This window comes from Moschus berezovskii, chromosome 4 (genome assembly GCF_049115385.1).
Source record: "Moschus berezovskii isolate FMDL1 chromosome 4, NW_MosBer_1.0, whole genome shotgun sequence".
In the NCBI taxonomy this organism is placed as follows: Eukaryota; Metazoa; Chordata; class Mammalia; order Artiodactyla; family Moschidae; genus Moschus; species Moschus berezovskii.
In genome coordinates, this window is record NC_142463.1 from 67,468,733 (window position 1) to 67,492,189 (window position 23,457).

Here is a 23,457-nt window from a genome sequence, read left to right on the forward strand (position 1 = left end):
CAAAGTAATTGGCATTTTCAAAACTTTTAAAAAAATGTAAATCATCGGGGCAGACTTACACATCTCAGGGGAACAAAAACAGGTGTTGCTCCAGCCATTCTCACCATGGGCTCATAGCAGTCATAGAAAGGCACTATCACTATGACCTGGAATCAAACCAAATAACAAATCTATCAATAATTAATCCATTTAACAAATACTGTGCACGTACTATGTGTGAAGCACCATACAACATGCTAAGATGCAGCAGTGAAGAAAGCAGGCTTTGTCTTCACACACCTGAGTGAAAAAGACCTTGGGAACAAACTTGGCAGGAGCCTTAACTGGACCCCTTGATTTCCTAGGGAGCTCTGTGGATAGGCTTGCAGTGGGACCCTTCAAATTGTATGCAAAATTTTCTACATGCATAGGTTTATCTTTCTAGGAAAAGGGTCCATAGCTCTCATTACATTCTCAAAGGGATGATCCTGCCAAAAATAGTGAGTTTAAATTTCAAATTAGAAAATACATGATCAGTGGCAGAGCAAGACCAGAAGGAAAGGCAGCACTGCAGGGATGCTCTCTGTTATGGCGTAGTAATTTCTAAGCATTATCCTGAGAGAAGAACAGGAAGCCTGGCGTGCAACAGTACATGGGGTCACAAAGAGTTGGACACGATCGCACGACTGAACAACAGCAAAGACATTTCTTTTTCAAAAACATCCCCAAACAAAGAGAGAATGCAAGAAGACAGGATGCTACCGTTCATGTCTGATACCCACAATTTCCCTCCAGGTGACTTATATCTGGATTCTTTTTTCCTAGCTCCTTTACTCCTACGAGGTCCTATAGGCTACTACAGGCTCTCTCAACCTACTCATGGCCTGTCTCTCAAGTCAGTGGGCCAGACTAACCTGTCCAGTTGGTATCTCTTCTGCAGTATGCCTGTCTGGACCTATTATCCCTGACGTTTTGCTTTTCTATAATGAGTTTAAACACATGATTTATATCCACTGTCGACATTCAGTTTTTCTGTCTTTTTTACACGTAGCAATACTTCACAAACGTTTAATATTATTTAGTTTTAATGCATTGTTTTAATGGCTATTTGAGAGTCTACTGAATTCTAGGATAATTTTGTTATAGTTTGTATAAATAACAGTACAATGTGAATTAGTGACCACACAGTTTCTCCATTTTAGTGCTTGTTACTGCTAGCCTAAAGAATATAAACACCCTTTATGGTACCTTACATATATATATATATTTATTTTCAAACTGCTTTTGAAAAATCTGGCAACAACATATAATTTTACAAGTCTACACTTAAACAACCTAGACAGCATATTAAAAAGCAGAGACATTACTTTGCCAACAAAGGTCCATCTAGTCAAGGCTATGGTTTTTCCAGTAGTAATGTATGGATGTGAAAGTTAGACTATAAAGAAAGCTGAGTGCTGAAGAATTGATGCTTTTTAACTGTGGTATTGGAGAAGACTCTTGAGAGTCCCTTGGACTACAAAGAGATACAACCAATTCATCCAAAGGAAATCAGTCTTGAATATTCATTGGAAGGACTGATGCTGAAGCTGAAACTCAAATATTTTGGTCACCTGATGCGAAGAGGTGACTCACTGGAAAAGACCCTGATGCTGGGAAAGATTGAAGGCAGGAGAAGGGGATGACAGAGGATGAGATGGTTGGCTGGTATCACTGTCTCATTGGACATGAGTTTGAGTAAACTCTGGGAGTTAGTAATGGACAGGGAGGCCTGGCGTGCTGCCATCCATGGGGTCGCAAAGAGTAGGAAACGACTGAGCAACTGAATTGAACCGAACACTAAACTGCCTTTAAGACTGTGTTGGTTAAATTCATGGCATCTAATTATCATCCTAAATTTCTACTTTTTACTAGTTATATTTCCTGTTCAAGGCCTGTCTCCCTGGAGTCATAGGAGGCCCTTACATTCTAAAGTCCCTTTGTACTAGTCATCTAATTCACACTGAATATTTTCTGTACAACGTACTATGTTAGGTTTTGGGTATTGTGGAGGACAAGACATGAACCAGGAATGGATGTTTTCCTCAAGTTCATTAGACTGAAATTCTGAGGGACTAAGATGACCCATCTTTGTAGCCCTGCTGAGATACAGTGCCTGGTATGAAGTGAGAGCTCAATGAAGGAAAGGAAACGGGGGAGGCAGCGAGGTGGAACTGAGAATATACCTGACACTCTTCCATGAAATTTCTGCTTTTTTACAATGGAAATGAGTCCCCTCTCTTTTTGAAGAATATTTACCGAGCACTCACTACTTCAAATGCTAGCTCTACAACAATAAACTAATTTTCCTGGAACTTAAATTCTACAGAGAGAGACATAATAAATAAGAAACAAGGAAGTAAATAATTTCAGATAGTAATAAATATTATAAGGAAAATAATAGGCCTATATGATGCAAAGTGATGTGTGTGGTTTCAAAAATATTAGATAAGTTGATCAGTGAAGAAGAATAAGAGAAAAGAGGGCAAAGGGCTGAGCCATGGGACTCACCAACAGAGTGCAGAGAAGGAGGGAGCAACAAAGGAGCAACACAAGCAAAGCCTGAGCTGAAACTTTCAGCTACTTTATAGGAATAAGGGAAATTATGTATATGAAAGTATGACCATACTTCCTTACATGATTCCTTAAGTAACTTATTGTTTGGCAGAGCAGAGGGAATAGAGATATAAAAGAAAAGGTAACACAAAGTCACAGAGGTATCTTTCATAAAGGAGGTACAGATAAAGTGCTGGTGGGGGGGGGTGGTTCAGGACTTCCCTGGTAGCTCACTAATTAAGAATCTGCCTGCCAATGCAAGGGGACACAGGTTTGATCCCTGGTCCGGGAAGATCCCACGTGCCCTGGAGCAATGAAGCTCTTGTGCCACAACTACTGAAGTCCCTGCTCTACAATAAGAGAAGCCTTAGCAATGAGAGGCCCACACACCACAACAAAGACCAGCCCCTGCTCACCACAGCTAAAGAGAGCCTGCACTGAGCAATGAAGACCCAGCGCAGCCACAAAATAAAAAGTGCTGGGAGAGTTCAAAAAAGGGAATTAACAATACAGATCACGGCAAATATCCATTCCTCAGACTGGGCTTACCCAACACCTCTCTGGAGCTTTCTGGACCTGTATCAGTAGAGTTCATCACTTCTCCCTCTTGTCACCATGGTAACTTATACATTCCCCACCACTGCCTATCACGCTGCATCCTTTGGTATCTGTTTACAAGTCCATCTCCTTCACTAAACAGGGAACCTCTTCCATATAGAAACAGTCTTTTAAAAAAATCTTCTCTCCCACATTGTCCAGCATATCCTCAATAAATTTTGAATAAATGGAAGAGGTGAGTAAATAAGAAAGCAAGGGTACTGGAATGATAATGGGGAAGCAGGGGCAGAGCTACTGAGGTCAGTGCTGAAGTGGGTTTTACATCACTTCGCTAAATAAAAAAGTCACTCAGTTGTCTTGTTAAACATCCCTCACATGGTGCTGCGAACAATACAGGGCACAAAAAGACAGTGACCAAATACTTGCTGACTGAGTTTTAAAAGTTAGTTTAGCAGCGAAAACCAAGAGATTCATCTCCCCATACTACTGCTAGCCTCTTTTACCTGCCCTATGTAAATAGGCTGTAAACAGAAGAACAAACAACATGCAACAAAAGTGAATGAATCTCACAGAGAAAATGATAAATGAGAGAAATCAGACTCAAGAGTATATACACTGTATGATTCGATTACATCAGGTTCAAGAGCTAGTAAAATGAATCTCTGGTGACAGAACACAGAAGACTGTTACCTCTGGAAGAATATAGACTAGGAAGGGGCAAAAGGGAGCCTTCCAGGTTGCTGGAAATGTATTGTATCTTCATCTGGTTTGTGATTACAGGGAGACAAACATACACACACACACATTTAAACATTTATTAAGCTATACTTAACGGTTTTTTGTGAACTTGACTACATATGTACTATATTTGAGAAATACTTAAAAGAGCATAAAAAAGTGAAAATAAAAACAAGACAAATGATAGTGAATAATACAGGTAGCATGATAATGTTAATATACTTACTTCATCCCCCTCATCAATCAATCCTTGAATGGCATTAAAAAGAGATCCATATGCTCCTACTGTCACGAGGATTTCTTCATTTGGATTGATTTGATTTTGATAAAACTTTTCATATAGGCAAGATAGAGCTTTCACAAGTGATGGATGACCCTGTTGAGTGAAAAGGAAGAACAAAACCTTGAATTTAATTATGAGACCTACTTCTTTGAGATATTTGGCTCTGAAATGTTAAAAATTTTTAACATTTAGGTTTTACAATTCTCTAACGTGTATTTTTATGGCAACAAATTTAAAAAAATTGTTCCCCTTAGTTTCAGAGGGTTCCTGAATGAACGGTCATGATGATTTGCTAATGATTAAAAACTTCCCTATTAATTGACTGATTTTTGAATACAAAATTTTTGAATACAAAATTTCAAGGTATCAGCTTTGTTATCCAATATCTTGATATCTGTTTTTGTCTGCCCAGCATCTGCATCCTCTTTTTGCTTTCAGTAACCACCCTGATTTTCAGTCATTTGCAGAAAATATTAGGCAGTGTCCAAGTGCAAGTCTTGTGACTTTGTTAGGAAAGCACCTGGCTCCGGAGTAATAAACTGGGTCAGGATGCAGGAGAAGAGGGAGATTGCTTAGATACATCCTAGGTTGGTGAGGTAAAAGAGTATGGCTCCCTCTAAGTTGTCCATCCCAGTTCATATGAAGAAAAGGAGGAATTTTTTTGTTAAGGATGTATTTACTTGTCATCTTTTTTTTTCTTTTGGAACAGTGGCATGTATATTCCAGAGCCTCACCTGGTTAAAATCAATAAAGTGAAGCCAGAGCACATTTTTCATATTTTGAAATTAGGAAGTATTATAGTATTAGAGAAGCTGGTTGTAATTAGTAATAGAAGGTCAAAAAATATACACAAATTGTTGAAAGAACAAGAGACAGTTGTCACCCCTCCCAGAAATCCAAAATTCTCTTTGAATTCATTTTAATACCAGGTTTAACAAATTCTAGCAAAGTGTGATATGAAAACAACTATAAACACTATACATCTGTCCTTACAGTAATAAGGATTTGTGTTTAAATTTTTAAATTACAAAGTGACTCATGATTCATATAATAAGTAAAACTAGGTAAAAGATACGTAAAGAAAAATTATTTTTCCTCCAAATCTGTTACTTCCCATGCCCTGAGGTGACCAACGTCCAGAGCCTGCTGACACTGCAACCCCATCCCCACTGCTACACCAATATAAACACACGCACATATATATACAGTCATATATATTCACAAAGCTGGAAAATATATGAATGATGGGTATGGATATGTTCCAATAAAACCTTACTTACAAAGTCAGGGATTGGCTGGACTTGGCCCATGGACCATAGCTTGCCACTCTCTGCCATGGATCAATTTAGGAAGAACTGACACCTTAACCATACTTAGTCTTCCCATCTATGAACATCATATATCATTCCATTTATTTAGGTATCATTTAATATCTCTCAGCAAAGTGATGTAGTTTCCAGTGAACAAACATTGTATATATCTTTAAAAAAATCAGTTCTAAATTTCAGTGTGTTTGGATACTATTGTAAATGGCATTTTCAATAATTTTACTTTATAACTTCACTTTTAGTACAAGAGAAATACAACTGATTTTTGTACATTGTCCTTGTGTCCCGAAGTTTTGCTCAATTCACTTAGTAAGTTGTGGTACCGTTTTTTGGTAGAACCTGGGAACTGTCTGGCTATCGTAGACATTCTAGCAAGAAGGATGAAGTTGGGCTGAGGCAGAGAGAAAGTAACTAGCTAGAAATAGACGATATTAATGAAGAGACCAGTGATGAGGCTGCATAGTATGAAGGGAGAGAAAACATGTCTCAAGTGAATACTCTCCTTCCTTTGTTGCCATGGGAACCCCATCCTGGAAAAGTAGTAAAGGAGGGGCCAAGACAGGATTGTGGAGAAGCTGGAAGTAGGGGACAGCTTATCCTCGGAGATAAGGGCAAGGGTGGGGGTTCCTTTGCCCATCAGGTTGGGATAGTTGGTTCCAGAAAGCCAATTACAGAGAGGTGACAGAAGTACATTCATACACAATACGATACAAAATACACGCTCACACCACAAACAGTGCTCATATACTTACAAAGCCCCGTGTGTACTGATTCAGATTATCAATTGCTGCAATCTTGGATAACTCTTCCTTTACATATACAGGAGGGGATATATCTGGAAGGCCTTGGCCAAGATTCACAACAGAGGGGTCTGCAGCCAGTTTGGTAAATTCAATCCTAAGATAAAAAAGACTAGTATTAGTAAGAACTATGATTACAAAGTTAGCTTTTTATACCTCATAGTCTGATAAAACTGAAAAATAAGACTTAGTTTAGTCTTCAGTTCAGTTCAGTCGCTCAGTTGTGTCCGACTCTTTGCGACCCCATACAGATCAAAATAAAATTAATGAGTTCAAGACAATTTTACCATCTACAAAATAACTTTGCCTAGAAAAATGATGGTTGAATTGATAAACTTAATGTTTCTTACAAGTCTCAGTTCCATGATGCCCATATTTTAATCACACATATATACATATTTTTTCTCAACCATCTGCTGCTCGGTTCTCTCATTAGAGAGTAGAGCTAACAGGAAAAGTTCACGGATTAAGAAGGTAAGTTTCACAAGGTCATCACCCAATTTGTCCTTTTCTCTGTCCATTTCCAGTGCCCAGCACAGGGACTAGCACATTTGCTAAGGGAATAAATAAGTGTGTGAATCATTACTTCCATTTCCAATGAATGGACGCAAAAAAATTTCACCCAACTATTATTGTTCACTGTAAGGTACTCACCACACATTGCTATCAAGGCCTTCAATTCGTTTTGCATTTTTGAATTTCAAAGACATTTTCTGAAATATATAAAATTGAAGGGGTTTTAAATTTTTTTTTTCATCAAACAATAATGCCAGAAAATCATGGGTAACTATTTCTTTTCCCTACTGGCACCATAGAAAAAGCAATACCATAGAGAAAAATGATAGACGCCATTAAAAAATCCCCAAGAGGAATTCATCTCCCATCTACTATTCTAAATAAATCAGTTTAAAGGCCTGAAATGTACTGAAGAGAACAATGATGGTACTAAAAATAAGTCAGTTAAAACAACATCTTGAGTCATGCTCTGAAGATCATTTTAGGTCAGGGGGATCAACACTTTCCCAAGTAAGTTCCTTATATGGCATACAAGAAGCACCAAATCAGATGGTTTCAAGACTACTCAACAAGGAGTTCTAAATGATAGTGATAATAGGTAACATTACTGAGTGTACCAGGTACTATTCTAAGGGTCTTAAATAATTAACTCAGTTAATATGTACAACAACCCCACGTTATGGTTCTATCACTAGCCGTAATTTACACACGAGGAACGTGAGGTACAGAGAGGATAAGATCATGTAACTTTGTATCTGCCCAAGTTCATGAAAGCAAGTAGCATTTAATCCTACACAGATTCAACTCAGGATCTGAACCCAGGTAGTCTGACTTCAGAACACAAACTCAGCACTCTTTCCACACACTGCCTTTTGCAGAAGAAGACATGCTAAAAGAGACTACTAGAATGTTGCCTTTTTAAAAAAAGTATATCAGACATTTAGGTCAGGTCTACTCACATTAAGCAAGCTTGACAGATTAAAAGCTAAAATTACAGCAAGGCATTCAATTTTTTAGTTCTTTAAGATTCTAAAAGGAAGTTTACATTATCTCTCAAAAGCATGGAGCTATCTTTGATTTCATTGTTAATAAGCTGCTGAAATAAAAAAAAATGATTGGCAGCATTTTTGCAAAGATTTTCTTAATAGAATAGTAAAGTAATTTGAATTCAATCTAGAAGGAAGATTGTGATAACAGTTATTAAATAGACCATTGTTCTCATTCTATTCCAATAATGGAACCAAGAAATATACCTTTTTGTTTTTCTCATATTTTTTTTTTAATCTTTGAAACTCCACTGAAGTAAATCACATGCAGATTCTCCAGAGGTTAATGTGCCTTCCAGAATGGCATTATGATTAAGTGCCCACCTGAACATGATGCTATTTTAGAGACTACGATTATAAAACTAAAAACGCCCAGAAAGATAAATAGAAAAAGACTAACTTTGCTGTGCTGCACGGCATGTGGGATCTTAGTTCCCCAGCCAGGGTTTGAATCTGTGCCCTGCATTGGGAAGGCAGAGTCTTAACCACTGGGATGCCAGGAAAGTCCCAGAAAAAGATTTTTCAACAATTGTCTTTTTCCATCTCTAAGAAAAAAAATTTTTTTTTAATATTTATTTACTTATTTAGGCTGTGCCAGGTCTTCCATTTTCTTTGCGATACTGGGGATGTTTAGTTGCAGCATATGAACTCTTAGTTGCGGTATGTGGGGTCTAGTTCCCTAACCAGGGATCAAACCCAGGCCCGGTGCGTGGGAAGTGTCTTAGCCACTGGACCACCAAGGAGATCCCTCTAAGGAATTTTTAAATCTTAATGATTTATTCAGCATGTGCCTACAAAATAAAGATTCATACATAAAAGTAAGCAGAGTCTATAGTAGATAATTCAGACTAAAAAGTCCAATTTTACCTAAATTATCTAGATAAAGTCAAAATGCATTTCAGATTTAATTTTCTTTAAAATCTGTGTCTAGAACATTCTGATCTATCAAATATTCTAGTCTTCTCTCACAAGGTTCACATGTGATCCTTCCTCCACACAACTGATCTTTTGATACAAATGTTTCTCGGTCCTTTTTTTTTTTCCTTCTGGTCACCACTTTCCAACCATGGAGACTTTTTAGACATTTTTTCTAAACACGCCTCCCCATTTCTCTCATTAAATGTAAAGGAATAAGATTTTGTCAGACAGAGTTGAGCTTTGCATGATCAGAAAACATTGCAATAACCAAGATTGCTTTCACCTGCCAAGCAGCAGTTTCTCCCCCTTGGGGGCAATAATGTCCCTGTTAAGAATGCATGCTCTACATTCAATCTAATCCCTGGTCTCCACAACCTTGTCCCTTCACTCCACTAAATCCTATTCCACCTGCCACCTTCAGTTCTCAAGTTAGACTCCATTTCCTCCAGAGACCTTCTCTGATTCCTCAAGTCAAAGTCAGCTGCACCTCCTCTGTGCTCCCATGACACGGAGTATATAGCATTTACTACAAAACATTGTCTTTTTTATCTGTTTGCTTTTCTGTTTTTCCTCTCTTAGACTGTTAAGTCCTCATGAGGACTATTTATAGCTTGTTTGCTGTTCACTGATGTGTGTATTAATTGCATTTTTCTATAGAGACAGAACCAATAGGATGTGTATATACACAGTGATTCATTTTAAAGAATTGGCTCTCAAGATTGTGGAAGCCAGCAAGTTCAAGTCCTGCAGAGCTCCAGCCAAGGAAGAGCTGGTGTTGCAGCTGAAGTCCAAAGACAGCTAGAGACAGAATTACCCCTTCTTTAGGGATCCTCAGTCTTTTTCTCTACATCTTTTTACTGACTGAATCAAGGTTATGCCTATTAATAATTCATTTTACTTAAACTGTAGTGATTGAAATGCTACTCTCAACTGAAAAATACCTTCATAGAGACATCCAGGCTGGTGTTTGACCAAATATCTGGGTAGCATGGCCTACCCAAATTGACAGATAAAACTGATCATCACAGTATCCGACACATAGTACTATGCCAAGCAGATTTGTTATTCAGTTCTCAGTTGTGTCCGACTCTTTGCGACCCCATGGACTGCAGCACACAAAGCTACCCTGTCCTTTATTATCTCCCAGAGTTTGCTCAAACTCATGTCCACTGGATGTCGGCGATGCCATCCAACCATCTCATCCTCGGCCGCCCACTTCTCCTGAGTCGGCTCTTCATATCAGGTGACCAAATTATTGGAGCTTCAGCTTCAGCATCAGTCCTTCCAATGAACATTCAGGGTTGATTTCCTTTAGGATTGATCTCCTTGCTGTCCAAGGGGACTCTCTCAAGAGTCTTTTCCAGCACAACAATTCAAAAGCATCAATTTCTCGGCGTTCAGCCTTCTTTATGGTCCAACTCTCACATTCATACATGGCTACTGGAAAAACCATAGCTTTGACTAGCCAGAACAAGCTTTTATAAATATCTCATTAACGAATGAGAAAATCCCACATATTAGAAGTAAACTTGTGGTATCAGTTTCCTTAAGTTAACACTTCAGTAGCACAAGACCCCAAAGTCTCCATTGCTTAAAATAATAAAAGGTTTATTTCTTTTTCATGCTACACATATGCTGGAGGTCATGTGCTACTCTGTTCCATGTCACTGTGACTCTGAGACATAAGATGATGAAACAGATTCTTTCTGCAGTACTGCCAGATTCACAGCAAAAGGAAAAAATTCTTAAAATTTTCTCCTTAGGAGTATACACATCACTTCTACTCACACTTTATTGGCTAAAGCAATTTCATAGCTTAAAGTGAGTGTTAGTTACTCAGTCGTCTCCAACAATTTATGAGTCCATGGACTGTAGTCCCCCAGGCTCCTCTGTTCCATGGAATTTTCCAGGCAAGAATACTGGGTAGGTAGCCATTCCCTTTTCCAGGGGATCTTCCGGACCTGAGGATCAAACCCGGGTCTCCTGCATTGCAGGCAGATTCTTTCTAGGCCTGACTATATGGTAAAAATAAAATCCGGATAAACAATGAGACAGGTGGATATGATGGGTTGAACTGTGCCACTTGTCTCCCTCCCTTACATGTTATGTTTAGAACAGCTCAGAAATTGACCTTATTTAGAAACAGGTTCACTGCAGATATGGGCTTCCCTGGTGGCTCAGACAGAAAAGAATTCACGTGCAATGTGGGAGACCTGGGTTCAATTCCTGGGTTGGGAAGATCCTAAGGAGGGTAAGGCAACCTACTCCAGTATCCTTGCCTAGAGAATTCCATGGACAGAACAGCCTGGTGGGCTATGATCCATGAGGTCAGAGAGACAGGACTGAGCAACTAACACTTTCATTTTTTTCACTGCAGCTATAATGAGTTCAGCTCAGTCGTGTCTGACTCTGCAATGCCGTGGACTGCAGTATGCCAGGCTTCCATGTCCCTCACCAACTCCCCGAGTTTACTCAAACTTATGTCCATTGGGTCGGTGATGCCATCCAACCATCTCATCTTCTGTCAGCCCCTTCTCCTCCCGCTTTCAATCTTTCCCAGCATCGGGGTCTTTTCTAATGAGTCAGTCAGTTATTCGCGTCAGGTGGCTAAAGTATTGGAGTTTCAGCTTCAGCATCAGTCCTTCCAATGATTATTCAGGACTGATTTCCTTTAGGATAGACTGGTTGAATCTCCTTGCAGTCCAAGGGACTCTCAAGAGTCTTCTCCAACACCACAGTTCAAAAGCATCAATTCTTCAGTGCTTAGTTTTCTTTATAGTCAAACTCTCACATCCATATATGACTACCGGAAAAACCATAGCTTTCACTAGACGGACCTTTGTTGGCAAAGGAATGTCTCTGCTTTTTAATATGCTGTCTAGGTTAGTAATAGCTTTTCTTTCAAGAAGCAAGCGTCATTTAATTTTATGGCTGCAGTCACCATCTGCAGTGATTTTGGAGCCCAGAAAAATAAAGTCTGTCACTGTTGTCACTGTTTCCCCATCTATTTCCCATGAAGTGATGGGACTGGATGCCATGATCTTAGTTTTCTGAATGTTGAGCTTTAAGCCAACTTTTTCACTTTCCTCTTTCACTTTCATCAAGAGGCTCTTTAGTTCTTCTTTGCTTTCAGCTGTAAGTGTGGTATCATCTGCATATCTGAGATTATTGACATTTCTCCCAGCAATCTTGATTCCAGCTTGTGCTTCATCCGGCCCAGCAGTTCTCATGATGGACTCTTCATATAAGTTAAATAAACTTATAAGTTAAATAAGGTGACAATATGCAGCCTTGATGTACTCCTTTTTCAAACTGGAAGCAGTCTGTTGTTCCATGCCCAGTTCTAACTGTTGCTTTCTAACCTGCATACAGATTTCTCAGGAGTCAGGTCAGGCTGTCTGGTATTCCCATCTCTTGAAGAATTTTCCACAGTTTGTTGTGATTTACACAGTCAAAGGCTTTGCCATACTCAATAAAGCAGAAGTAGATGTTTTTCTGGAATTCTCTTGCTTTTTCGAAGAGCCAATGGATGTTGGAAATTTGATCTGTGGTTCCTCTGGCTTTTCTATAGCCAGCCTGAATTTCTGGAAGTTCTCGGTTCATGTACTATTGAAGCCTGGTTTGGAGAATATTGAGCATTACTTCACTAGCATGCGAGATGAGTGCAATTTGTGTGATAATTTGAGCATTCTTTGACACTGCCTTTCTTTGGGACTGGAATGAAAACTGACCTTTTCCAGTCCTATGGCCACTGCTGAGTTTTCCAAATTTGCTGGCATATTAAGTGCAGCACTTTCACAGCATCCTCTTTTAGGATTTGAAATAGCTCAACTGGAATTTCATCACCTCCACTAGCTTTGTTTGTAGTGATGCTTCCTAAGGCCCACCTGACTTCACATTCCAGGATGTCTCGCTCTAGCTGAGTGATCACACCATCGTGATTATCTGGGTCGTGAAGATCTTTTTTGCATTGTTCTTCTGTCTGTTCTTGCCACCTCTTTTTAATATCATCTGATTCTGTTAGGTCCATAGCATTTCTGTCCTTTATTGAGCCCATCGTTGCATGAAATGTTCCCTTGGTATCTCTAATTTTCTTGGGAGATTTCTAGTCTTTCCCACTCTATTGTTTCCTCTATTTCTTTGCATTTCCTCTATTTCTTTGAGGAAGGCTTTCTTATCTCTCCTTGTTATTCTTTGTAACTCTGCATTCAAATGAGTATATCTTTCCTCTTCTTGTTTGATTTTTTGCTTCTCTTCACAGCTGTTTCTAAGGTCTCCTCAGACAACCATTTTGCATTTTTGCATTTCTTTTTCTTGGGGATGGTCTTGATCACTGCACCTGTACAAAGTCATGAACCTCCATCCATAGTTCTTCAGGCACTCTATCAGATCTAATCCCTTGAATCTATTTCTCACTTCCACTGTATAATTGTAAGGGATTTGATTTAGGTCATACCTGAATGATCTAGTGGTTTCCCCTACTTTCTTCAACTTAAGTCTGAATAAGGAGTTCATGATTTGAGCCACAGTCAGCTCCCAGTCTTGTTTTTGCTGACTATATAGAGCTTCTCCATCTTTGGCTGCAAAGAATATAATCGATCTGATTTCAGTGTTGACCACCTGGTGATGTCCATGTGTAGAGTCTGCTCTTATGTTTTTGGAAGAGGGTGTTTGCTGTGACAGGTACGTTCTCTTGGCAAAGCTCTATTAGCCTTTGCCCTGCTTCGTTCTGTACTGCAAGGCCAAATCTGCCTGTTACTCCAGGTATCTCTTGACTTCCTACTTTTGCATTCCAGTCCCCTATAATGAAAAGGACATCTTTTTTGGGTGTTAGTTCTAGAAGGTCTTGTAGGGCTTCATGGAACCGTTCAACTTCAGCTTCTTCAGCATTACTGGTCGGGGCGTAGACTTGGATTACTGTGACATTGAATGGTATGAACAGAGAGCATTCTGTTGTTTTTGAGATTGCATCCAAGTACTGCATTTTGGACTCTCTTGTTGACTATGATGGATATTCCACTTCTTCTAAGGGATTCTTGCCCACAGTAGTAGATACAATGGTCATCTGAGTTGCCATCTCCTGTTTGACCACTTCCAATTTGCCTCGATTCATGGACCTAACATTTCAGGTTCCTATGCAGTATTGCTCTTTACAGCATCGGACTTTACTGTCATCAACAGTCACATCCACACCTGGGTGCTGTTTTTGCTTTGACTCCGTCTCTTCGTTCTTTCTGGAGTTATTTCTCCACTGATCACTAGTAGCGTATTGGGTACCTACCAACCTGGGGAGTTTATCTTTCAGTGTCCTATCTTTTTGCCTTTTCATACTGTTCATGGAGTTCTCAAAGCAAGAATACTGGTTTGCCATTCCTTTCTTTAGTGGACCACATTTTGTCAGAACTCTCCACCATGACCTGTTTGTCTTGGGTGGCCCTATGTGGCATGGCTCATAGTTTCATTGAGTTAGCCAAGGCTGTGGTCCATGTGATCAGATTGTGATTGTGGTTTTCACTCTGTCTGCCCTGTGATGGAGAAGGTAAGAGACCTATGGAAGCTTCCTGATGGGAGAGACTGACTGAGGGGGAAACTGGCTCTTTTTTTGATGGGCTGGGCCAGGCTCAGCAAATCTTTAATCCAATTTTCTGTTGATGGGAGGGGCTGTGTTCCCCCCCTGTTATTTGACCTGAGGCCTAACTATGGTGGGGGTAATGAAGATAATGGCGACCTTCAAAAGGTCCCATATGTGCACTGCTACACTCCGTGCCCCCAACCCTGCAGCAGGCCACCACTGACCCACGCCTCCACTGGAGACTCCCAAACACTCACAGGCACGTCTGAGTCAGTCTCTCGTTGGGTCACTGCTCCTCTGTCCTGGGTCCTGGTGCACACAAATTTTTGTTTGTTCCCTCCAAGAGTCTGTTGCCCCAGTCCTGTGTAAGTTCTGGTGGCTCTATGGTGGGGTCAATGGCCACCTCCTCCAAGAGGGCTTATGCCATACCCAGGTCAGCCTGCCCCTGCAGCAGTCTACTGCTGACCTGTACCTCCACAGGAGATACTCCAACACAGTTCTGTCTCAGTCTCTGTGGGGTCTCTGGGTCATGCTGTGCACAAGGTATATTTGAGCCCTCTGAGCATCTTTGGGGGGTATTAGGGTGGGCTCTAATCCAACACCAATGGCATCCAAATGAAAAGGGTAAATGTGGAGACAGAGTGGCACACAGGAAGAATGGCACCTGAAGGTGAAGGTAGAGGTCAGGGTGATGCTTCTGTGAGTCAAGAAACACCAAAGACTGTCAGCAAATCACCAGAAGCTGGGAGACAAGCACAGGACAGATTCCTCCTCAGAGCCCTCAGAAGAAACCAACCTTGCCAACACCTTTATTCTGGACTTCTAATGTCCTTGTTGTTTAAGCTACTTAGTTTGTGCTACTTTGTTAAGGTAGCCTGAAATGAAATGAAAGTCACTCAGTCGTGTCCGACTCTTTGCGACTCCATGGATAGTCCATGAAATTCTCCAGGCCAGAATACTGGAGTGGGTAGCCTTTCCCTTCTCCAGGGGATCTTCCCAACCCAGGGATCGAACCCAGGTCTCCCAGCATCTCCCAGGCAGATTCTTTACCAGCTGAGCCACAAGGGAAGCCACAATTATAGTAGAGAAAAAGTATAAGATACCCAACAATGCCCAGAGATGTCAGGATTCAGCAGTAGGGGCAATGCTCACTGTCTGAGAGTTATTGTCCAGATTAGGTCCAAGATTAGGAAAATAAAATAAACCTGAAATACTATCAGGGATTAAACAGGAGCCCCAGTTGTACAATGGAACATCTATAGGGCCTGTATCATTTCTGGACACCTAACTTCATGAAGTGACTTCTGTTCCCAGGTAGATGAATGCCTGGTATACATATACCGAAATGTTACATAATAAATGCAAACCTGCTGGTAAAAGCAGTATCTTTTGCTGTTGATGTAAAGCTGAAAATTGCAGTTCTATAGAATCCCCACTAGGTGCCACTCTTGGCAGAGATGAGAAAAAGCTCACTGTTAGTCTATAAAATGTTTACTGTACCTGTCAGAACAGCTCTCACCAGGAACCATGGTGCACTACTGGTGGGATTGTAAATTAGCACAGCCACCATGGAAAACGTTAGGAGGTTCTTTTAAATACGAAACATAGGACTATCATACCATGTTCACATATGTGTGCATGCTTAGTCCCTAAATTGTGTCTGACTCTTTGGGACCCCATGGACTAGCCTGCCAGGCTCCTCTCTCCATGGGATTTCCCAGGCAAGAATACTGGAGTGAGTTGCCATTTCCTACTCCAGGAGATTTTCCCAAGAGAGGGTTCAAACCTGCATCTCCTATCACTGAGCCACCTGGGAAGCCCCAAAACTGAAGCTGCAAGTCAAAGAGGTGGGTATTGTTGTTACTGTCAAGCAATTTCACCTATGAGTATTTACCCCAAAATAAACAAAAGCTCTAATTTGAAAAGATGTATGTATTGCAATGTTCACTGCATCATTATTTACCAATGGCCAAGATAAGGGTCCACTGATAGAAAACCTCAGATATGCAGATGACACCACCCTTATGGAAGAAAGTGAAGAACTAAAGAGCCTGTTGATGAAAGTGAAAGAGTAGAGTGAAAAAGTTGGCTTGAAGCTCAACATTCAGAGAAAACTAAGGTCATGGCATCTGGTCCCATCACTTCATGGCAAACAGACGGGGAAACATTGAGAGACTTTACTTTCCGGGGCTTCCCTGGTGGCTCAGAGGTTAAAGCGTCTGCCTCCAATGCGGGAGACCCGGGTTCGATCCCTGGGTCGGGAAGATCCCCTGGAGAAGGAAACGGTAACCCACTCCAGTGTTCTTGCCTGGAGAATCCCATGGACGGAGAAGCCTGGTAGGCTCCAGTCCACGGGGTTGCAAAGAGGCGGACACTACTGAGCGACGGAACAGAACGGAAAATCACTGCAGATGGTGACTGAAGCCATGAAATTAAAAGACGCTTGCTCCTTGGAAGAAAAGTTATGACCAACCTAGACAGCATATTAAAAAGCAGAGACGTTACTTTGCCAACAACGGTCCGTTTAATCAAGGCTGTGGTTTTTCCAGTAGTCATGCATGGATGTGAGAGTTGGACTGTAAAGAAAGCTGAGTGCTGAAGAATTGATGCTTTTGAACTGTGGTGTTGGAGAAGACTCTTGAGAGTCCCTTAAGACAGCAAGGAGCTCCAACCAGTCCATCCTAAAGGAAATCATTCCTGAATTCATTGGAAGGACTGATGCTGAAGCTGAAACTCCAATACTTTGGCCACCTGATGCAAAGAACTGACTCATTAGAAAAGACCCTGATGCTGGGAAAGATTGAAGGCAGGAGGAGAAGGGGATTACAGAAGATGAGATGGTTGGATGGCATCACCGACCCAATGGACATGAGTCTGAGTAAACTCTGGGAGTTGGTGATAGACAGGGAGGCCTGGTGTGCTGCAGTTCATGGGGTTGCAAAGAGTTAGGCACAAATGAACTGTACTGAACTGATAGATAAATGGAAAAATAAGATGTGGTATGTGTGAATATACACACACACAGTAGAATATACTCAGCAATTAAAAAAAATAAATAAAATCTTGTCATTTATAACAACATGAATGGATCTAGAGGGCATTATACTAAATGAGGGTTTTCCTTGGTGGCTCAGATGGTAAAGAATATACCTACAAGGCAGGAGATCTGGGTTTGACCCCTGAGTCAAGAAGATCCCCTGGAGAAGGGAATGGCAATCCTTTTCAGTATTTTAGCCTGGAAAATTCCACGGACAGAGGATACAGTCCATGGGATTAGACAGAGAAAGACAAATACCCCACCTATATGTGGAATCTAAAAAAAAACAAAAACCAATGAACAAAATAAAAAGTTTCACAGATACAAAGAACTCCCAGAAGGGAGATGAGGATAGGTGAAGGGGATGAAGAGGAACAAACCTGCAGTAATGCAGTAAATAAATCATGAGGATGTCATGTACAACATAAGGTCAATAACATTGCAATAATGTTGTATGGGGACAGATGGTTACTATACGCTGTTGCAATCATTTCACAATGTATACATATGTCAAATCATAATGTAACATACTTGAAACTAACACAATAGTATATGTCAAACACAGTTCAACTTAAAAAAAAAAGTCTATTGCAATGGTACTGGAATAGGAAAGTTTGGGAAGAAGAAAAAAAAAAATCTAACCCATTATCCTAAGACTCAAAGATGCTCAGGTCAACTGTATATTATTTGAGGGCCCTGACTGTAAGATTTGATGCATTTAGATGGGACAGGACAAATGTAGAAAACAAAACAAATGGTGAGCTCAAAGTGTGAAATCAAGGTGGCTGATAACTATGACTCGCAGGGTAGTCAAGTGTAAAACAGAAAGAATGCAAGAAAAAGCCAGAAATAGAAATAACAGAGCTACTGTGTGGATCACAATAAACTGTGGAAAATTCTGAAAGAGATGGGAATACCAGACCACCTGACCTGCCTCTTGAGAAACCTGTATGCAGGTCAGGAAGCAACAGTTAGAACTGGACATGGAACAACAGACTAGTTCCAAATAGGAGAAGGAGTACGTCAAGGTTGTATATTGTCACCCTGCTTATTTAACTTATATGCAGAGTACATCATGAGGAACGCTGGGCTGGAAGAAGCACAAGCTGGAATCAAGATTGCAGGAGAAATATCAATAACCTCAGATATGCAGATGACACCACCCTTATGGCAGAAAGTGAAGAGGAACTCAAAAGCCTCTTGATGAAAGTGAAAGAGGAGAGTGAAAAGGTTGGCTTGAAGCTCAACATTCAGAAAACGAAGATCATGGCATGTGGTCCCATTACTTCTTGGGAAATAGATGCGGAAACAGTGGAAACCGTGTCAGACATTATTTTTTTGGGCTCCAAAATCATTGCAGATGCTGATTGCAGCCATGAAATTAAAAGATGCTTACTCCTTGGAAGGAAAGTTATGACCAGCCTAGATAGCATATTAAAAAGCAGACATTACTTTGCCAACCGAGGTCCGTCTAGTCAAGGATATGGTTTTTCCTGTGGTCATGTATGGATGTGAGAGTTGGACTGTGAAGAAAGCTGATCGCCGAAGAATTGATGCTTTTGAACTGTGGTGTTGGAGAAGACTCTTGAGAGTCCCTTGGACTGCAAGGAGATCCAACCAGTCCATTCTAAAGGAGATCAATCCTGGGTGTTCATTGGAAGGACTTATGCTAAGGCTGAAACTCCAATATTTTGGCCAACTCATGCGACGAGTTGCCTCACTGGAAAAGACTCTGATGCTGGGAAAGGTTGGGGGTGGGAGGAGAAGGGGACGACAGAGAATGAGATGGCTGGATGGCATCACTGACTCGATGGACGTGAGTTTGAGTGAACTCCGGGAGTTGGTGATGGACAGGGAGGCCTGGCGTGCTGTGGTTCATGGGGTCACAGAGAGTTGGACACGACTGAGTGACTGAACTGAACTGAACTGAACTGAATGGATGGAGAGGTGAAGACAATAATCAGGCAAGAGAAGCAGATGGATTCAAGTATTTTAAGACTAGGCTGGACCAGAAAGGAAGCACCCATGTAATGCATACCACTTAGTGTGATGCCAGGTTGCTGGGGTAGCCTAAACATCTATTATCTTTTAGATCTGTGGGTTAGTTAGTCACGTACAGATGTGAGAGTTGGACCATACAGAAGGCTGAACACCGAAAAATTGATGCTTTCGAACTGTGATGCTGAAGACTCTTGAGAGTCCCTTGGACTGCAAGGAGATCAAACCAGTCAATCCTAAGGGAAATCAACCCTGAATACTCACTGGAAGGACTGATGCTGAAGCTGAAGCTCCAATACCCGATTCAAAGAGCCGACGAACTGGGGAAACCCTGATGTGGGCAAGATTAAGGGCAAAAGGAGAAGGGGGCGACGGAGGACGAGATGATTGGATGGCATGACCAACTCAATGGACATGAGTTTGAGCAAACCCCAGGAGACAGTGAAGGACAGATAAGCCTGGCGTGCTGCAGTCCATGGGCTTACAGAAGCTAGACACAGCTTAGCGACTAAACAACTATTGTGATGCGGTGATGACACAGTATCATCTGTCTTCATTTCTTAGCACTTACACAACTTCCTCAGTGTCCTTTGTTTAAATACAGATCTGTTTTAGAAAGAAACTTTGTGTCTTTCCCTTTGCAAAGGTTAATTTGTTGACACATTACCAGTTTGACAGTCCACTAGAAATTTCCTTGTTCCCCAAACTGACTTAAAAAAATAAAACAAACCCCAACAACAATAATAAAATACTTTGTTATGCTCTTCCCTGGCTTAGAAAATGAGAAGCAGACAAATGCAGAGATGCTCCAAAACTATATAAATCAGATCTCTTAGTTGCAGAGACAGAAACTCAATCTGATCACTTTAGGAGAAAAGCAAAATTTCTTAGAAGGCTCATGTCACCATGAGAAGGTAATTGGTGCAGCCAGACTCAAGGGTAACATTGAAAGCAGAAACTTAATCTTCATCAGGGCTCCACTTTATCTACTTTCTCACACAATCTCAGCCCACTTTTCTCCACACGAAACAGGGCACATTTAGACTTCCTAATTTCACCACTGTAGAGCGACTGGGAGCTTTCTCTGGTACGTTTCAAAAATCCTCGGGAAAAGCACTGAATGGCTTCATTTTGGCTAATGAATCATGGCCTTTTCCCCTGCCTCCCTCCCATTTAAAAAGTACTATAATAAAATGCCTGTCAATACAATGATGAAAAGATGAGAGAGAGCAGTGTGGAGGAAGATCATGACAGAAATGGGGATGCAGTCAAATGATAATGCCGACTTTTTTTTACATACTTACAGCACAGACTGGGGGATGCCACTAGCTTTTTATAAAATCTCCAGAGACTCTCCTCAGTCCATGGTATGTACCTCACATTGCAACCTGGCTTTAAAAGCCCTTAATCCCTTCCAGCCTTCTCTCCCCCTGCTCTGCAGTGATGCAAGAGCACAGGACCTCTTGCCACTCTCTGATTATCTTCAGTGTGTTTCTTTTCACTTGCTTTCAGTCAATTCTTTCCTCTGTTGGAGATGATCTACTCCATAATCCCCACTATGCTTGGCTCAAAAACAACCTTCTCAAAGACGTCTGCACCCTAATCCTTGAAATCTGTGAATGGCACCTTATAAGGCAATACATATCCTTATATCCTTGCAGATGTGATTCAATTAAGGATCGTGAGATGGGGAGACAATTTTGGATTATCCAGGTGGGCCCTAAATTTAATCACAGGTGTCCTTATAAGAGGAGGCAGAGGTAGATTATACACACACAGAGAAGGCCATGTAAAGATGGATCAGAGACTTATTTGGAAATGCCAGTCATGAAGTTTAGGGTGATGTGGCCATAAGACAAGGAGTTACAGCAGGTATCAGAAGCTGGAAGAGGCTAGGAATGGACTTTCTCTAGGGGGTTGGGGGGGGGGGGACTGTAGTCCTGGTGGTAGCTTAATTTTGACTCAGTGGATCCTGATCTTGGATTCTGGAGCCTAGAACTGTGAGAGTAACTGTCACTATACTACAATCAAGTTTGTGGCAATTGTTATACCTGATGAGACATACCTTAGACTGAACATCTAAGCAACATTCTCAGATTCTAAGTAACCTTTCCTTCCTCTGTTCTCACTCTGACCTCTCTCCTCTTCATCACAATTTCTATGGCACATGTATAATGTCTGTTCTCAGTTTTCTTTTAGAACCTGAACTGTGTCTCATGTGTTATCTTTCAGGTTGCCCAGAAAAAAAATACACGTATATCTGTATATGTATCTATTTATTTGTATTCAAATCTTAGATTCTCAGTAAAATATATTCATTGAGTTATCAATAATTTTGCTTGGGAAGATACAGTACAATGATTGAAGACACTTGACAGTGTGACTAGAGAAAATTACCAAACCCTCCAAGGCTGCATATTCTTACCAGTAAATTGGAGAAGACAAAACAGTGCTAACAACATACAGTTGTTACAAGGATTAAATAAGATATCATGTAAAGCACATGGTGATCACTCAAAATGTTTATTATTATTGCTTGACTTAAAAAATATATAAAATCTATTATGATATTATAGGAGATCAGTTACGCCAACCCAATCCATGCTACTTTGACATAGGATCATTGTGAAATAAAGGAAATTGTGAAGAGGCACACGCAAGAAAGGGTTTCCCTGACGGCTCAGCAGTAAAGAATTTGACTGCAATTCAGGAGATGCGGGTTTGATTCTTGGGTAGAAGAGTTCCCCTGGAGGAGGAAATGGCAACCCACTCCAGGATTCTTGCCTGGGAAACCCCATGATGAGAGGAGCCTCCAGGGCTACAGTCCAACGGGCCACAAAGAGTCTGATGTGACTGAGCATGCACACAGAAGAAAATGTTTGCCCTCCCCCTTCCACCTGGATGAATAGGACAATTCTTAATCACCAGAGATAATTGTAGACTCTCATCAGCTGAGATAGCACCAGACTCTACAAACCTTGTTAATTCAACCCGTTTTCATTCCTAAACTCCTTCTCCTTTGTCGAGTCCCTTCTCTACAAATCTACTGTTGTTTGTTAAGATGCTATTTATAAGCTCAATTTCTAATGACTCCTCTGAGGTACTAATCTCACTGAGTTCTCCTGTGTGTATACACAACAAGCATGATGAACAGTTTCTGTTTTGCTCTTGTTTTAACCTTTCTTTTCAGTCTAATTCTTAGGGCCTCAGTCACAAAACCTAGGATAGAGGAAAAAGTTGACTTTTCCCCTCCCCTATAATATCTTCAACTGGCTCAAATATCTCTTAAATAGTTGCCAGGTAAATCACAAAATTAAAGTGTTTGCAACATGCTATTTTACAGAAGACTTTTATTTAGAGTTCATAAATACACACTCCAGTTCAGTTCAGTCGCTCAGTCGTGTCCGACTCTTTGCAACCCCATGGATCACAGCACGCCAGGCCTCCCTGTCCATCACCAACTCCCGGAGTTCACTCAAACTCATGTCCATCGTGTCAGTGATGCCATCCAGCCATCTCATTCTCTGTCGTCCCCTTCTCCTCCTGCCCCCAATCCCTCCCAGCATCACAGTCTTTTCCAGTGAGTTGCATGAGGTGGCCAAAGTATTGGAGTTTCAGCTTTAGCATCAGTCCTTCCAATGAACACCCAGGATTGATCTCCTTTAGAATGGACTGGTTGGATCTCCTTGCAGTCCAAGGGACTCTCAAGAGTCTTCTCCAACACTACAGTTCAAAAGCATCAATTCTTCGGCACTCAGTTTTCTTCACAGTCCAACTCTCACATCCATACATGACCACGGGAAAAACCATAGCCTTGACTAGATGGACCTTTGTTGGCAAAGTAATGTCTCTGCTTTTTAATATGCTATCTAGGTTGCTCATAACTTTCCTTCCGAGGAGTAAGCGTCTTTTAATTTCATGGCTGCAATCACTCCGCAGTGATTTTGGAGCCCAAAAAAATAATGTCTGACACTGTTTCCACTGTTTCTCCATCTATTTCCCATGAAGTGATGGGACCAGATGCCATGATCTTAGTTTTCTGAATGTTGAGCTTTAAGCCAACTTTTTCACTCTCTTCTTTCACTTTCA

General features: G+C 40.9%; 1 protein-coding gene across 3 annotated transcripts in view; it reads right to left on the reverse strand.

The window, feature by feature from the left end:
* The window catches only part of KYAT3 (kynurenine aminotransferase 3), a 70,298-nt gene that overhangs the window by 26,751 nt on the left and 20,090 nt on the right, over positions 1-23,457 (reverse strand). For all 3 annotated transcript variants that reach the window (XM_055404144.2, XM_055404143.2, XM_055404142.2), the window contains 4 exons: positions 6,936-6,994; positions 6,234-6,378; positions 4,097-4,246; positions 60-146 (listed from right to left, as the gene is read on the reverse strand). In XM_055404144.2, coding sequence (XP_055260119.2) covers positions 60-146; positions 4,097-4,246; positions 6,234-6,378; positions 6,936-6,991 — 438 coding nt within the window. In that variant the 5' untranslated portion in view covers positions 6,992-6,994. The remainder of the gene's footprint in view (positions 1-59; positions 147-4,096; positions 4,247-6,233; positions 6,379-6,935; positions 6,995-23,457) is intronic.